The sequence below is a fragment of the Pyxicephalus adspersus genome, chromosome 7 (assembly GCF_032062135.1).
Source record: "Pyxicephalus adspersus chromosome 7, UCB_Pads_2.0, whole genome shotgun sequence".
NCBI classification, from domain to species: Eukaryota; Metazoa; Chordata; class Amphibia; order Anura; family Pyxicephalidae; genus Pyxicephalus; species Pyxicephalus adspersus.
This window is the reverse complement of record NC_092864.1, coordinates 19,179,943-19,197,054: the sequence shown is the minus strand read 5'-3', so window position 1 is coordinate 19,197,054 and position 17,112 is coordinate 19,179,943. Positions and strand designations below refer to the sequence as shown.

General features: G+C 37.9%; 1 protein-coding gene across 1 annotated transcript; it reads left to right on the top strand.

Moving 5' to 3' along the window:
* The first annotated feature begins 7,797 nt into the window (after window positions 1-7,797).
* Window positions 7,798-16,329, top strand: LOC140334512 (uncharacterized). Its single transcript, XM_072416787.1, has 4 exons — window positions 7,798-7,909; window positions 10,097-10,304; window positions 13,488-13,645; window positions 14,929-16,329. The coding sequence occupies exons 2-4, from the start codon at window positions 10,106-10,108 to the stop codon at window positions 15,238-15,240; spliced, it is 669 nt and encodes a 222-aa protein (XP_072272888.1). The 5' UTR covers window positions 7,798-7,909; window positions 10,097-10,105; the 3' UTR covers window positions 15,241-16,329.
* The last annotated feature ends 783 nt before the right edge of the window (window positions 16,330-17,112 follow it).

Here is a 17,112-nt window from a genome sequence, read left to right as displayed (position 1 = left end):
TTTTTACAAATTCTTTTCAAAAGAGAAATATTTTTAGAAGTATGGATGTACTGGGGAAAAGGTAAAAACATCTTTATGCTCAGCAGTGGATATTGCCCACCAGTCACTGACATTTTTGATAACATTTTGACCAATCTTCCATGCAAAATTTGTTTTAACATAATCATATGTTCTTATATCTGCTGTATATAAAGGAGGTTGATTATCAATATTACCATATCCTGGTAGTTAATATTGTTCATTATCGTATTCTATCTTTAAAATTATTGATAAATAACTATAAATATATCTTTATATAACTAAAAAATATTCATTGAATACCAATTATTCTAACTGTATACTTTATTTCATATTTTCTCTTTCTGTTTTTGTGTTTTTATTTTGTTTTTTTTTAATGTTGTTGCTTTTGTTCTGGAGTTGGGTTTTGATGTATACTGCATTGCAGAAATAAATTTGGAAAGCCTGCATGACTTATTGCAATGTTCTTCTGAAGAAGCCTAATGGGGTAACGTGTTAAGGACTGAAATGAGCATTTAAATGTATCTTAATAGTGATCTGTATTTTTAATTGGTGTAAATAATTTTTATCTGTAATTAAATAAATTGACATATTTTAATGTGTAAAAGTTACCTTAAAAGTCCCATGAAAATCAACTTTGGAAAATAGAGAATATATGTAGGGATGGAATACTAAAAACTATCCCCCAACCCCAATATATGGAAAAATAAAATTAGTTTATTTTATTGCAGAGTGGACACTGTCTGTCTCTTTTGCAATAAACAACCTGTTGGCATACATTTTCTTTACAGTGTAGTTATTTTTTATTATTATTACTCAACATGATTTATATAGCGCCAACATATTACAGGGCGCTGTACATTACATAGTTCTGCATTAAACTGTGCAATTTTGCTGACCTCTACTCCACATGCACATCACACATAGAAAAACAGCCATAAACATGAAATTTTGTCCTGTTTTCCTAATATTTGATATTATCTGGATTTTTTTTTACATCTTTTTACAGAGCACGCCTCTGTACTTCTACACAGAGCTTTCCTGTGGGATTGTATGGGCAGATGGACACCAGCCCTCAGATCTCAGAAGTTTTGAAGTTCCTTCACATGGATGCCATAGTCCGAGAGACTTGTGAGTGACTAAAAAGAACTTTTTTAACAGTTCAGACAAAAGACTTGTAGAGATGTTATCTTAGCTATTGTTATTGTTTTATAATAAAACCCAACCTTAATATATATTTACTTTTTATCTTTGATATGTGAATTTCTATGGTGCTGACATTTTCTGCTGTTCCTTACCAAGTCTATATCCATGTGGGATAACCTACCAGTATGTTTTTGCAATGTAGGAGGAAACAGGAGTGTTTGGAGGAAATCCATAAAAACTCGGGGAGGACAAACAACCTCAATGCAGAAAGTGTCCTGGAAGAGACAAACTTTGGACCCTTGTCATTTTTAGCTTGTCCGCAACCTAGACTGAAAACAATGGAAACACAGGAATTCCTTTAAATTTGTATAGTGGAATAAGGTATTGATGTTATAGAAAGTAAATGTAATGTTCCTGTAGATAATGGAACAAAAGAGATTTACAACTGGGATCAATCACAAAATGCACATATTCTTAGATTATATGTGGGTCTGATTTAAATCCTCCATCAACATAATTTCGTTAATAGGCTGATTTTCCCATCGGCAATGGCACCCGGCAAGGGTGCCTATTATCACCCCTCATAATTATCCTTACCATCGAACCACTACTGCATATTATCAGAGACAACCCTGACATCTCTGGCCTTCAAATTTGGGCCACTCAACACAAGATAGCGGCTTTCCCCAACGATCTCATGTTTGTGATATCTATCCCAATAGTCTCACCACCCAATCTCCTTCAGGAGTTTACTCTATCTGGTTCCCTTTCTAATTTTAAAATGAATTACTCTAAATCAGAAGCAATGAAGGTCACACTGCCTACGGCTTTCAGCTCCCATCTGACCAGTGCTTTCTCCTTTAAATGGATGCCAAATGGCCTAAAATATCTTGGGATGCATCTCTCCCTACTCTTAGATAGATTTTTTCAACTGAATTGTACTCCATTACTTTCAAGACCTGCAGGGCAGTCGATGAAAATTTATGTAATGTGATAGTAAGTTTAGTGCATATTAACTATCCTGTCATCTAGCAGCCTTTGATTTCATTGCTCAACAAAAGCCAACAAAAAATATGAAACCCTTAAAAAATGTGTTAAAATGTGTCAACACATGCAACCAACATACTACAACAAGCATTCTGAAATGCATTAAACAGGTGCATGGATGCTCTGCACTGACATCGTAACAATGAACCAGAAATGCTTGGATTTTCCTTACTGATTCTACAAAAGGCAATTGGAAATATAATTTACACCAGTGGTTCTCACTTTAAATAAATTCTGCATTTGTTAATTGAAATATATATCCTTTGTACCTGATTGTGGGGGTTTGCATACTTAAAGCATGGCACACCTTAGCATTCACACATTTATATATGTCCATCTTATTGTGTTGAATGGTTTTCCTTTAATCAATAGAATACATATTTGTACATGATTTCCTAATGGACTATTTTTAAATTATGTACCATTAATGTCACCTTGCTCTCTGTAATGTGTGTAGTGTGGTCCCTAACTCTAAATTGGAGAGCTCCTTCCAGGAAACATTTATAGCAATGAATAGGTTGGAGTCTGTGTGCCTGGAGGCTGCCCATTTCTCCTTTAGGGTAAACCCAGAGCTTTAAGGATAAACCCAGAGCTCTGAATAGCACAATGGTAGCTGAAGACTCCTGGTGTGTCCTTACACCAAATACAACAGGAAAATGGCAACTCCTCCTAGTCTAAAACTAGTTTTGAGGGCAAGGTGCATATGGAGAGGGCATTCATACAACAAAACACACAAGCTTTCCCAGCACACTTAGCTAGTTACAGACTGTAACGGTAAAGAAACAGTCTGGTCAATTACTACAATGGTGGCTACTGACTGGTTATCACTTTATGGTTTAGCTTATGATCACATGCGGTGCTGCACTCACCAAGGTGAATCTTTTGACTTCCAGAAGAGACCCATACAGCTCATATTCTTCAATATGTCTGATAAATACATTTGTATTATTCATTATTTGTTTTCTGCAGCAATATCTGATTTTCAATATAAAAAAAACAATGCTGGTAAAGCTAGGCACATGAGCCTAAACTTACCTAAATATACAAACAAACCTCAATTTCCCTAAAGCCATAAAGTGGATACTCGTAGCTGAGATGGAGATATTCTTTTATATGTTTGCTGCCTAATTATTCAAATAGATTTTATTTTTTTTTTAAATTTGGGAGAATAAAATGCCCCATTGCAAGAGGATTTGTTAGGTGTCTGTTTTGAAAGCTCCTTGGGTAAGCTTCCTGCCTGTTAGGTGTGATGAATAAAGAAGCTGCAAGGATGATACAGAATCTGATGTTTTCCAATGCACCGAGTTTCAAAAAATTTATGATCAGGCAGGGCATCTTTGCAGAGAGGGACAGGCAATGTTGCTTCTGCAAAAAGCATTCTTACCTGCCTGATCGCTTCATGCAACTGTCAAAAACACTGGGCTTTGCATGTGCAGCTCAGCGCTGGTTGGCAGGATACCTTGCAACCCTGGCTTCCCCTGCACTTGTCAGGACTGAATGTGCACCTGCTCAGGAGTTTTGTCATCCCGGCCCAGCCAATCAAGATGGGCGAAGATCGCACCTAGGAAAAGAAGAACGAAGTTGGTTGTGGGTTGGAACGGTGACGTGTGTATGGCAAGGTTTATGTCCACTTTAACATATGTTAGCTGCTTTCTAGGACTTCAGCCTTACAAAGGTGCAATTATTTTTACTGGAAATTAATAATCCTTAGTAACTGTTTCCAGTGACTGTAGAATGATCCAGCACTGTACAGACATCAATGTTGTGTTGTATAGAGATGGGAGGGTGGAGGGGCTCTGCTACTACGTGACAGTAATATTACATATGTACAGTTAGGTCCATAAATATTTGGACACAGACAAGTTTTTTTCTAATTTTGGTTCTGTACATTATCAAAATTAACTTTAAATGGAACCACTCAGATATCGTTGAACTGCAGACTTCCAGCTTTAATTCAGTGGGTTGAACAAAAAGATTGCATAAAAATGTGAGGAACTGAAGCTTTTTTTTGAAACAATCACTTCATTTCAGGGGCTCAAAAGTAATTGGCCAATTAACTCAAAGGCTGTTTCATGGGCTGCTGTGAGCAATTCCTTCGTTATATCACTATCAATTAAGCAGATAAAAGGCCTGGAGTTGATTTGGGGGGGGGGCGCGCTTGTATGTGAAAGATTTTGCTGTGAACAGACAACATGCGGTAAAAGGAGCTCTCCATGCAGGTGAAACAAGCCATCCTTAAGCTGCAAAAACAGAAAAGAACATCCGAGAAAGTGCTACAATATTAGGAGGAGGCAAAATCTACAGTTTGGTACATCATGAGAAAGAAACAAAGCACTGGTGAATTCAGCAACGCCAAAAGACCTGGACGTCCACGGAAGACAACAGTGGTGGATGATCGCAGAATCATTTCCATGGTGAAGAGAAACCCTTCACAACAGCCAACCAAGTGAACAACACTCTCCAGGAAGTAGGCGTATTGATCTCCAAGTCTACCATAAAGAGAAGACTGCATGAAAGTAAATACAGAGGGTGCACTGCAAGGTGCAAGACACTCATAAGCCTCAAGAATAGAAAGGCTAGATTCGACTTTGCTCAAAGACATCTAAAAAAGCCAGCACAGTTCTGGAAAAACATTAATTGGACAGATGAAAGCAGGATCAATTTTTACCAGAATAATGGCAAGAAAAAAGTATGGAGAAGGCGTAAAACAGCTCATGATCCAAAGCATAGCACATCATCTGTAAAACAAGGCGGAGGCAGTGTGGTGGCTTGGGTGTGCATGGCTGCCATGGCACTGGGACACTAGTGTTTATCCATGATGTGACACAGGACAGAAGCAGCCGAATGAATTCTGAGGTGTTCAGAGACATACTGTCTGCTCAAATCCAGCTAAATGCAGTCAAACTGATTGGGAGGCGTTTCATAATACAGATGGACAATTACCCAAAACATACAGCCAAAGCAACCCAGGAGTTTATTAAAGCAAAGAAGTGGAATATTCTTGAATGGCCAAGTCAGTCACCTGATCTGAACCCAATTGAGCATGAATTTCACTTGTTGAAGACTAAATTCGGACAGAAAGGCCCACAAACAAACAGCAACTGAAAGCCGCTGCAGTAAAGGCCTGGCAGAGCATTAAAAAGAAGGAAACCCAGCATCTGGTGATGTCCACGAGTTCAAGACTACAGGCTGTCATAGCCAGCAAAGGGTTTTCAACCAAGTATTAGAAATGAACATTTTATTTTCAGCTTTTTACTTTGTCCAATTACTTTTGAGCCCATGAAATGAAGTGATTGTGTAAAAAAAGGCTTTAGTTCCTCACATTTTTATGCAATCTTTTTGTTCAACCCACTGAATTAAAGCTGAAAGTTTGCAGTTCAACTGCATCTGAGTTCTTTTATTTAAAATTAATTGTGGTAATGTACAGAAGCAAAATTAGAAAAAAGTTGTCTCTGTCCAAATATTTATGGCCCTAACTGTATATGGTTCACTGAGCCATGAGCACACCAATAATATTTTTGGCTATAGGCTGACATTCTTCCCAATGACCACCATGCTAAAATACTGTGAGCTAAAGAAATTATAGCAGGGGTTACCCAAGACCTGAAAGGTATTTTAAGGTGTCCCTCCATGATTAAAAGGCTGGTCTAGAGATTTATCTGTGAAACGGACCTTCCTGCATCCTAGCTCTGCCCCATGTACTCCTCCGCTGCCCATTGCCTGTGTTTGGCCCCTGTACCATATTACAAGCAGAATGGCAGTGACAACTGGTTATTAGATATAAAATATTTAATAATGTAATACTGGCAGTCTGCAGATGTAGCAGGTATTCTGGCTTTTTTCAGTGAAATAGAAGAAGCTTGTGGTTGTGCTCAGTAATAAAGCTGACAGGCGGTAGGGCAGTGTCTGTTCTGGGTGATTGGCTCTGCTAGACAGCCTGCTGATAAAGGTAATGCATGCAGGTGAGTGGAGCTAATTAAATTACCTGCTATTTGTAAGTGATTTGGAATGTCGTGCTTTTTTCTGTGTTCTGGAGAAAAGGAATTTTCTCTTTGAGAAAGTGATCTGCCTTCAAAGCTTCCATGAAGGTAATCCTGGATCAGTTTTTTTTCTTTCCTGTAGGTAAAAATTAGCTGAAATGGTATTACTTTCTTCTATTGTTTAAAGGAAAGCAGCAATTCATCACTGTGAGGTTGTAAGCTGTATCTGGGATTTTTAAACCTTCTTTCACCTGTTTGGTTACTAATTTGGAAATTACACACCAATAATTGAAGATGTGTAGGTTTCCCATTAAAAAAAAGATTTTTTTTTTTTAATTCTATGTATGGTTTTGACATTCTGAAATGGCAAATATGACCACCATAGCACAACAACCGTCCATAGGATAATGACAGCCAACCTGTTCAATAACCTAATTTGCAAGTTAGCCTTATGGAATCCTTCACATTTGTGCCTCTAAAGGATGAGGGATCTGCTGTAGTATTATTTACCTGGGGACATCCATTTAAATGTAACATGAAACAATCTTTCCTGATCTTTTCCACCAAAAGGAGAATGAATGAGCATTGGACCTCTCGGATACTACTGACACCAATGATCTTTTCTGGCTATTTGTAAGGGCAACTTTCTTCCCAAGTGCCAGCAATATTAGGGGTATTCTTCCCACTGACCAATACACCAACGTACAGTGAGCTATAGTAATTATATTACGGTTTCCCTAAAATCTGAAATGTATTTCAAGGGTCCCTGTATGTTACAGAGGTTTAGTAAAGCTGATCTAGTATGTGCCTATAGCTTTAGCCAAAGAGCATCAGCCATAGTTGTAAAAGGCAAACTTTAAACCTTCCCCCAAAACACTGGGATATCCTGTCCTTTGCTTCCCTAGATAACCCACAGACCTGGCTTTTGTATATTGCACCTAATTGGCATGGAAGAAAAACACTGGTTGTGCCCAAACTTTTGACTGCCTTCAATGGCCACAAGATAGATAGTCCAACATTTTATTTTAAGGTAGCACAACAAGCTCCTCTTTCAAGTTTCTTTGCTGTAAAACTTTAAATGTTGCAGTAGTTTGGGCTTTGCATGCTTCCCTTTCACTGATTTAGCTTTAGGGTAGAAAAAAAAAAAGAAATCCATATATAATCTATCTAATATTCATGTAGCTTTTTGGACAGGTATGGGGTTTTATAATCAGGGTCATTGGCTTTATAATATAAAGGTCTAGGTGAATATTTTAAATAAAAGTTGATTGTTTCCCTAGTACATCAATGTAACGTTTTGTCTGATTGGAGTATACCTAGGTATCTTATAATCATGTATGTCTTCAGCACATTTACTCTGTGACAGCTCTTTTATGGGTCAGTGCTATGGATGCATTAAGGATGAATATTTACTTAGTAATTTAATCTTGGTGCTCAATCACACTTCGCTCTAATTGACTGAAGAGTGTCTTTTGAAGTTTTTGAAAAATAGTTTTGCTAGTGAATGATTGAGGAGACTGTACCTTGGAAGGAGAGCTCAGGTGGAGGGGAGCTGCAGTCTCAGATCAGTGGGCTCTGGTTGTCTTGTGAAATATTCTCTAAATCCCTTCAAATTATTCTCTTGTATAGCTACAAATCCATGTACATCTCCAAATATCTGGGATCTGATTGGATGAAGCTTGTGCCCTAAAGCAGGACTTGGAGTGAATTTCAGACTGGTATGTAAAAGTTTGCCCCAAGGGGCAGAGCCTTTTCAGAGTTCCTTAAGACAATGTTTCATATTTTACAAGGATCTAAATGTTTTTTTTCCTAGCCATGTGAATGTCACTAATCTTCTACTGATTGTGATGGCTGCTTTAGTTTTCAGTTTTGGGGCTTTTGTTTGTTTTTCACCGTTCCTGCCAGAAACACACTTCCTGTCCTATGGTGACAATGCTCACTGCACTGTATTTATAATAGACCAGCAGCACCCTAGGACATAAAGTATGTTGGGACTACAGAAAATCTCCTCTTTCATTTCCATACCAAACTAAAAATTGTTCTGTAATACATAAAAGTCATCTGGTTGAAGCAGGTATAACACTGCTTAGGCTTATACTGCAGAAAGAACCAGAAGTTATCCCATTAATGTTCTGGCAGTATTCACAGGTATTTCTTTGCACTTATCAAACATATATTTCAAAGCACTTTTAATGTATATTTAGGAGAGCAAATATGAGAAATTGATTGTTGGGGTTTACATGCCATAAAAGTCATTGTTTAGTGCAAGAGGTATGTACAATGACGTCATAGTCGGGAAAGTTTCACAGCTGTGTTTGTGTGTGAATGCAGCATGTAATGTACCTTTAACAACTTTCAAAATATGGGGGTCATAATTATAAAAAATAGTTAAAATTGAACATCAGGGTTGCTGTTTTAAAAGTAAGTGTGTCTAGAAGCCCGAAGTTAAACATACAGAATATGGACCCCGGGGCCACTTACATAGCAAGGAGGTGCAAACCCCAAATTTATACCTACCTGTCACAAGACTAGAAATGTCATACTACACTACCCTGTCCCCTTCCCTACTTTGAACCCAAATTTCTCTGGAAAGGGGAGATGTACAAAACCAAAAATGTAGGTGCAAGTGGGAGACACCTGTGGTTAACACCTCCTAAAATGTTATTGCTTTTGTGTTTGATTTATTTCAAAGTAGGCTTACACATGCAAAAAGCACTTCTTTTTTGTATTCTGTTGTAACAGGTAAAATTAAAAAAAGATTCTAAGCTGTGTTATGTTTTGCGGCTTCAGACTAGAAGAGGGGGCAAAATGGCTCTTTTGATAGTAAAGGTTGCCGGCCCCTGGTGTAGTGCATAATCTCTGCTGCTGTTTATAGAACAAAACAATATTCCAGTGTTCATAAAACCACAGGGTTCATCCAGAATTTGCTAAATGTTCCTTGAGCAATGAGCAGTTTGCGCCTCTCAGGAGAGTTTAATTGTCACCAATGATCTTTGTACTTATTAATCATTAGTAACTGACCTGAGAGGCACAAATTGCTCATTGAACACCTAGCAACCTCTGGGGGAAACCTAGGGTTATACAGGACCATGGTTAGAAAACATAGATTTAGATAGTACATTCATTCCTATGGTATATCCATTAATTTATGAAATATTAAAATCAAGAAGAAGAAATGGAGGATTTGTCTATCATTGTGTAATATTTTCCCATGCTACTAAAATATCCCCAAAAACTTAGGGGTCTGTTCATAAACCAGTGAATGTAACTTTGACTAAACATTCCCTGTTGCAGAAACGTCCAGGTTCATGAGTTTTAAATGGCCACGATTGATTTTACACCACATGATGTTTGAATGCTAGATTCACTGCATTATATAGAGACCTCTTGAAATTAAGGCAAATTTGTTTTGGCAGCAAGGGAGATTTCATTTTATGGTAGAATGACTTAATATGATAAACTTTAAACCTAAATCTGAATGATAAATCAAGGTTGATGCTGATATAAGGATGATGCGAGTCATTTTCTGAACATGAATATTTACCTCGTGTGATCAATGGAAGGGGGTGAAGGTGTGGCACTTAAGAAGCCTCCAAAATTGATTCTATCAGGGGAAAGAATAGCGGGGAAGATATGATTCTTCAATTTGTTTTATTGCTGCTGGAGAAAATAAGACTATCATGGAAGAACCTGGGTAATCCAGCAATGTTTGCATTTCCTAAAATCATTTGCTATTTGTCAAATATTTTCAATCCTGCAGAAGATCCATTCCACGTTTTCTGGATCACCCAGAATTTCCCAAAATAGAAGCTTCTCCAGTCTTTCAGTGCTTTGGTAAATCAGGTCTCTTGTGTTGTCTGTGGCAGTATGTGTGTCTAATATGCTTTTCTGTATCTTCTTCTTAGGTTTTTGACATGTTTAGTGCAGTCTACCCAATGCCTCCCCAGCCGATGGCTTCACACATTTACAGCCACCTCTTGCCCACCACCTTCTCCAGCATCCTGATCCCAGCACCCTTTTTGGGCTTTCAGCTCTACCAGCCCTGTGGTCACTCCCCGGCCCCGAGAGATGCTGTGCTGCACCCCAACCAGACCACCAATTGCCATCTGACAGGTAACTACATCAAGGGTGGATTATATAAAAATTAATATGCTATATTTTTAGTGAGCTCATATTTTCTTATGTCAATGCATTTGATGTTTAAATAAAAGTTTGCATGATGCTTGTGTGTGTGTGTGTGTATATATATATATATATATATATATATATATATATAATTTTTTTTTTTTAATCAGCCTCTGGTGGCAATTTTTTTTTAACCTACATGATTGAAGTGACCCAATCCAATGCCCAATTGGGACGAAGTAAACAGCCACCCCCATTATTATCACATCTATTCTCGCTCCTACATTTCTCCATTTACAGCAAGACTTCCCAGTTAAGGTGACCATTGATTCAGTCTGCTCATCCATCTTGATAGTGTCCTAAACTCCAAGAGGTTGGTATTCCCAATTGAATGGAGTGGCCCAAGTGCAGGGAAAAGTTAGCATGGCCTGCTAGGATGGGATTGATGGGATGATAGATTTAAGTGATCCTTTTACTTCTTTCGCCCATATTATCTAAGTAAATGGTCACTTTAACAACCAAAAGCCACACAGCATCCGCATGCTTTTGACTACTCAAAGATTTGCATTGTGAAAAAAAGCAAAGCACAATCACTGTGTGCCTATCCAAAGCAAGAATCAGAATCTGTATATTTAATGAGCTAATATGGCTAAAGGAGAAACATTTTAAAGCATTCTTCTAATTAATGATAACAATGATACGTTCTATTATTTCTTACGTCTCCTTTATTGATCATTCACCAGGATAAAAGTGTGTTATTGGCCAGGCTGTGAATAGGTATGAACCTGGCTGTAGGGACAGGGTTACATAGATTACAAAATAGACAGTGCTGAACCAAGTTACTATGGTATATATATATATATATATATATATATATATATATATATATATATATATTCATATGTATATATATACATATGTATATCATTGGCATACTTGGCTTTCTTCCTGCAGTCCAGCCTGAAAAGTGTACTTCCAGACAATTTTTTTTTTTTTTTTTTTTGGGCTTGTGCCAATGACATCAGCATAGGACTCCTCAAATAATTCAGAATGCAATGACAGTTGACCACCTTCTGACCTGCATTTGACCTGTTTCACACAGATTTTGCTTTACCCTTCACTTGTATAGTAATGAAAAACCAACTATAAGCATACACAAGCCCATTATAAATATTCCTCTAGGCCAAACAATTCTTTCCTTGTAGTTAGGTTCTTACTCCGCAGTAAACATTTTTCTGGAAAAACCTCAATAAATCAAGTTTTTCAATCTGCGTGTGACTTTCCAGTGCTCAGCTGTGTGCAGATAATATCATTGCCATTAAATATTGATCACAAGGATTGTTCAACATTACAGGGGATGTTATGTCTCTGGTATGTAATCTATGAGTGTTTGTGGAAGAGGAACATTGTATCATACATAATAGATGATGTGATATTGATAATAACTGCTTGGTGGATTATGGAAGATGTTTCTTGCTTGTAATTATTTATGGTTTAACTCAACATTTTTTTTTTTTTTCCGATGCTGTAAAATTTTATGATGACATATCATAACTGACAGAAATGGCTGCTCATAGGTGGCAGGGAAAGGGTACAAAGTGTTTGGATGTTTTTCTCCACATAATTCTAAATCTTTTTATGGATAAAAACAGAATGACATCTGTTTAGCAAGGTAACGAGGCTGAATGTGAAAAGAAATGTCAATCTGTAGCAGTCGCCCGCGCTGGGTGAAAAAAAAATAGCTTCTCCTATATCATAGCTATGATGATATTCCCACTGGTAAATGATTGTCTGGAAGTTGAAACATCGCACATGCATGTATGAGATTCTTATGAATTGTTGTGCCTGGATAGAAATGATACTTTTTCTGATCAGATATTTGTACTTGTAGATACTTTATCAGATACAAGTGCTGTGTACTTCATTATTAGTACACTCAATACAACTTGTGTATTTATCATCAATATTCACCAACAAGGTTGATCTATCCAGAACCAAAGGAAACCATTCTTTTATGACCTATTGGCATATTGTATGAGTACGTCAGTATACAGTGTCAAAGACGGAACCTTGGCTACAACCAACTAAGCAGCATTCTTCAATGTGATGACAAGACTTCAACAACTTCTGTTATAATTAGCTAGGCCAAGCTGTGCTAGAATTTTTACCAAACCAAAGAGTTACTAAAAAATGTATGTGTGTGTTTTAAGAAAAGTGGAAGTTTAGTTTTTTCATTTTTTTTCCTTTTGTATGGGTAAATATTTTTATCATGGAACTCATCACCCAGTATCATAGGCAGCATGTTAAGGGCTGTGGTACAGCAAAATGGAGCAATCTTTATTTCTATTACTTTGGAATAATGTTAGTAAGTGAACTCACTGGGGATCATGAGGCTTGGTGGGGAGAACAAAAGTTTTGAAACGACATAACTTAATATAAAAATAATTCGTTACAGCTTTTTAATGTAAAGAAAGAACTGAAGATATTTTTGTGCGAATGGAAAACCCATTTAAAGCAGAACTAAATCTGTGTTACTCGCCTGTTCCCATTCCCTCGCACAACGCTGCCATCTTCTTCTTTCTTCTCTTTCTGAAGTTGGCCATCTTGATTGCCCAGTTTCAGGAAGACATAACACCCGTGCAGGCATGAGTGAGTTCATCCCTGGCTCATGCAACAGAAGCCAGGACTACCGGGTATCCTAACAATGCATGGGCAGCTTAAATTTTTGCCAGATACCAGGAGTGATCAGGCAGGTAGGAAGAATTACTGCAGATGGAACACCACCTGCTTCTTTCTGCAATAATGACAGGCCTGATCATGGATTTTTAAAAGTGGTGCTTTAAAACCCATCTCTAGGCTAGTTTTCCTTTTTAGTATATTTCCTAGGCAAAAAAACCCCAAAGAATCAGTCAATGTTGCAATACTTGCAAGCGGTTGAGTAATGCCCAGCATCATTAAACTCCAAGGATTGAAAATATATTGTAAGTGCAGATTGTCATGGACCTGAACCCTAAAGGGGGCATCAGCATTGTGCCCTGCAGTGCCATCATTTGGAAATAATTAAGTTACAAAAAACACCATTGGCATGGACCTTTGGGTTGACCAGTGGGGGTGAGGGAGCCCAGAGTGGGGGACTTATTTGTAAAATTTAATATAATTTTTTACCTTTAGACCGGAGCCATCGCTTGAAGCAGCGCAGATCTCGAGCGAATTACTGCGCTTGGCAGCTTGAAGAACTGGAAAAGGTGTTTCAGGCCAATCCATACCCTGACATCTTCATGAGAGAAGCCTTGGCTCTAAAGCTGGATTTGATGGAGACAAGAGTACAGGTATGTTGGAAAGGAACAGACTCAAAGGCAGACAGTGGCACAGAAAACATTTAGTGTTTCAATGTCCTACAAGCTTCCCAGGTTTAGGCTTTGGAACTGGATCGATGGTGAATCCGGCTCACTCTGAATACAGACTTTTCACTAGAGATTGTAACAAAGCCTGTGTTGTCCTAGTTAGATTTTTATAATACCAACTTTCCCCCAGTTCATAGTGCAAAGTAAAGTGCATAAAAAAAATATGTAGACGGACAACAGAACATAACAGTAGGCATCCTTGGGTTGGGGCTTATTATTTAAAGTTGAACAGAAGAAGATAAAACAATGACAAGGTTATCAAAGCTCAAAAATGTAATATATTGCAGTTTTACAGTCCCCGGATGTGGTGACCGTTACAATTTTTGGCATGGTTGCCACTCGTGCTAAACTCCATTAGAGCAGGGTTAATGGGAATACTTTAATAATGAAATTTTGCAAAGTAACAGATGTTTTCTATTGTTGATGAAAATGTAGTACTAGAACCACAATATACATGGACTTAGAGTAAAGAAAATCTCTCTATATCTATTGTATATATCAGAAATGTGCAAGAACTTCATATCTTTGCCCACATATGAAGGAACATGGGAGAGAGGTTGCAATAAACAGGATCAGATGAATATAGACAAGAAACTACTAATAAATGAATAATATGATAACTATGGCTAAAACAGATTTTAATATTCCAAACTTTCTGACTGAAGAATCAACATTGTTTTCAGTGTTTCTTTTTCTATTTATTTGTACATTTGAACTAGAAAGTTTGAGGAGTTTATTGCCCTCCATTCCTGCACATCATAGCCCTTTCTTCTGGGAATGTCTATTTATTCTCTGTGCTGGGCCATTCTTCTACCCCTTTCTTTATTACCTTTTATGTATCAGCATGTTAAGGAGGGAAGCAGAATACTATAGAACATCATTAAATGGCATCTCTGAGTCTGCTGGGGCTTTGATATCACATGCAAGATGGTGGTGCCCAACAGCAGTGTCAGGGCATTTGGATATCCAAACAAAAAAAGGGAACCTTGTACAAGTAAATAGCATAAATTATAATAAATGAACATATCATTTTATGGGAAAGTTGACATATAAGGTTAACAATAAATGGTCTGGTGACAGGGTCTCTTTAAAACGGAACCAATGTTTCCTGAATAGCATTATAGGTTAATGATTTGACTGTACTTTCTGTGTGTTTTTTATTTTTAATCCCTTTTGATAAACCAGGCAATTCTTTCCTTTTGTCCCAGGTTTGGTTTCAAAACCGCAGAGCAAAGATGAAACGGCAGATAAAAATGCAGGATTACCACTGCAAATCCATCAAGAACAGACCAGACAATGCAGGGAGTAAAAGATCAGAGAATATCCTATTAGTAGCTAAAACAACTCCCCAAAGCAAAGCTCTGGACCTTACAAGCCAATCAAAAGAACTATCAAACACAGAAGATGTCAGAAACACTCCAATTTTATGCAGCATCGCTATTCTGCGGGCAAAGGCTCGTGAGTTTGAGGCTGGAGTATGTGGGTCAGGGGCCAATGACCCTAAATTAAACCAGGCATAGGTATAAACAAGAGCACACAAGACCCCTGGTGCCTGCACCTCAATCACCTTTAAATACGACTGCATGGGAGGAGCCCACAACTACCTGGGATGTGCATATATGCAAATTAAATTCCAAAGTGGTCTAACTATAGCTGTATTGGCCCATGGGGGTCCGACTAGTGCAGCCTTTCTCAACCTTTTTACCTCTGAGCAAATCATGAAATCATTTTCAGGTCTAAAGGATTCCTTGAAATAATTTTCACATCTTCGTGACCCCCAAACCAATTGGGGGTCAGTAGAAAAAAAAAATCCTAAACTGGTGGCCAGTGGAAAGAATGCCCCCTACAGTGATGGTAAGAATACCACCTTTATGGACAAATAAAACCATCACTAGAGTCATGGAGCGGACTCTACTGCAATGTTCCTCAAGCAGGGTTCCTTCAGAGGTTGCTAGGGGTTCCTTGTGCCATTAAAAATTTGGACCACTCGGGTCAGTATCAATAATCTTTTTGACTATCTGTATGGGTGATCTTCTTCTCGCTGGTGAGCAATGTAAGAGGCAATCCTCCCAACAACCACTACTATACCAGGGGTTCCTGAAAATCTGAAAGTTATTTCAACGGTTCACAAATGGTAAAAAGGTTGAGAAACATTGCTCCACTGAGTTGTGTTGGCCCCAGACAAAGAAAGCAAACCACATATGGATCTCTCTGGTGGCAATGGTAGTGTGTTGTGGAATTTGGATAAGTACCAGCTAATATGAGGCAGCTATGTGAATTAAGCAGCTTCGGGTCCACAGCGTTTTTGAGTAAGGTGTATGAGGACTGTTAACAACCTATTCACATTTGGTACATGATGCTTCCTGGTTCGGATGTTTGGAGACTCATCTCCCTTGATTTCTGGGGCCAACTTTGAAGGAATGTGCATATTGTGTTCTGAAGTTAGGAGAAAGGAAGGATAAATTCTCTGGATCTCCTGATAAAGTGAACTCAGGTTCCGCGAAAAGCGTAAAAGGACTGTTCATCTAGAGTTCCTGCTTGATTTGTTGTGAAAACCAAGTGTATAGTTAAGATAATGATCTGTTTGATTACAAATAATAAAAACACTATTTTAATTGAAGTGTTTTATTTTTGCTGCCTGTAAAGTCCCTGTAAAGGTGGTTTTGCCTTGTTTGTCTTGGATTAACTTTTTGGGATGTGACAGACTATGTAATCTATTTACCAACTGGGAGAAACATTTTTAATATCGGCGTTAGAATGCCACACCACAAAAAAAATACATCCAAACATACAAGAGATCTCAAGGTCTCATATGATATGGTCCTTCTGGGGAAATCCTTAAAATACGTTTCAGGACTTCAGGGAACCCTACGATAGATTAAATGCCAGTACACAGTACTTACAGGTGGTTATTGATAACAATGCCTCTTACATTTATGGCCAGTGACTCTCTTACAGAATATAGTAATCTTTTTGGCTTTCTGTAAGGGTGACATTCTTCTTGGTGGTGAGCAATGTAAGAGGCATTCTTCCCACTGACCACCAAGCTAATATGCTGTGGTATAGTAATTATAGTAGGGGTTCTCTGAAGACCTATTTCCAGGGTTCTACCGTGTTAAAAGGTCAAGAAAAGGCTGTTGTGGATGAACATGTGACATTGGTGGTGGATTTGTACTTACAATACTCCTTTTCCTTTGACAACTGACTGCTCCTGAGCTTGCTTTTATATTTTCTATCATTTATGTTTTCATCATATAATACTCTGCAATGACAGCTATACATGAGTTGTTCCTACTATAGTAGATATTCTGAAGGGCAATGTCTGGTAAGATTGTATTTCTATTTATGGTGGATAATGCACCCATAGAGGTTTATTTCTAAAGATTTTACAT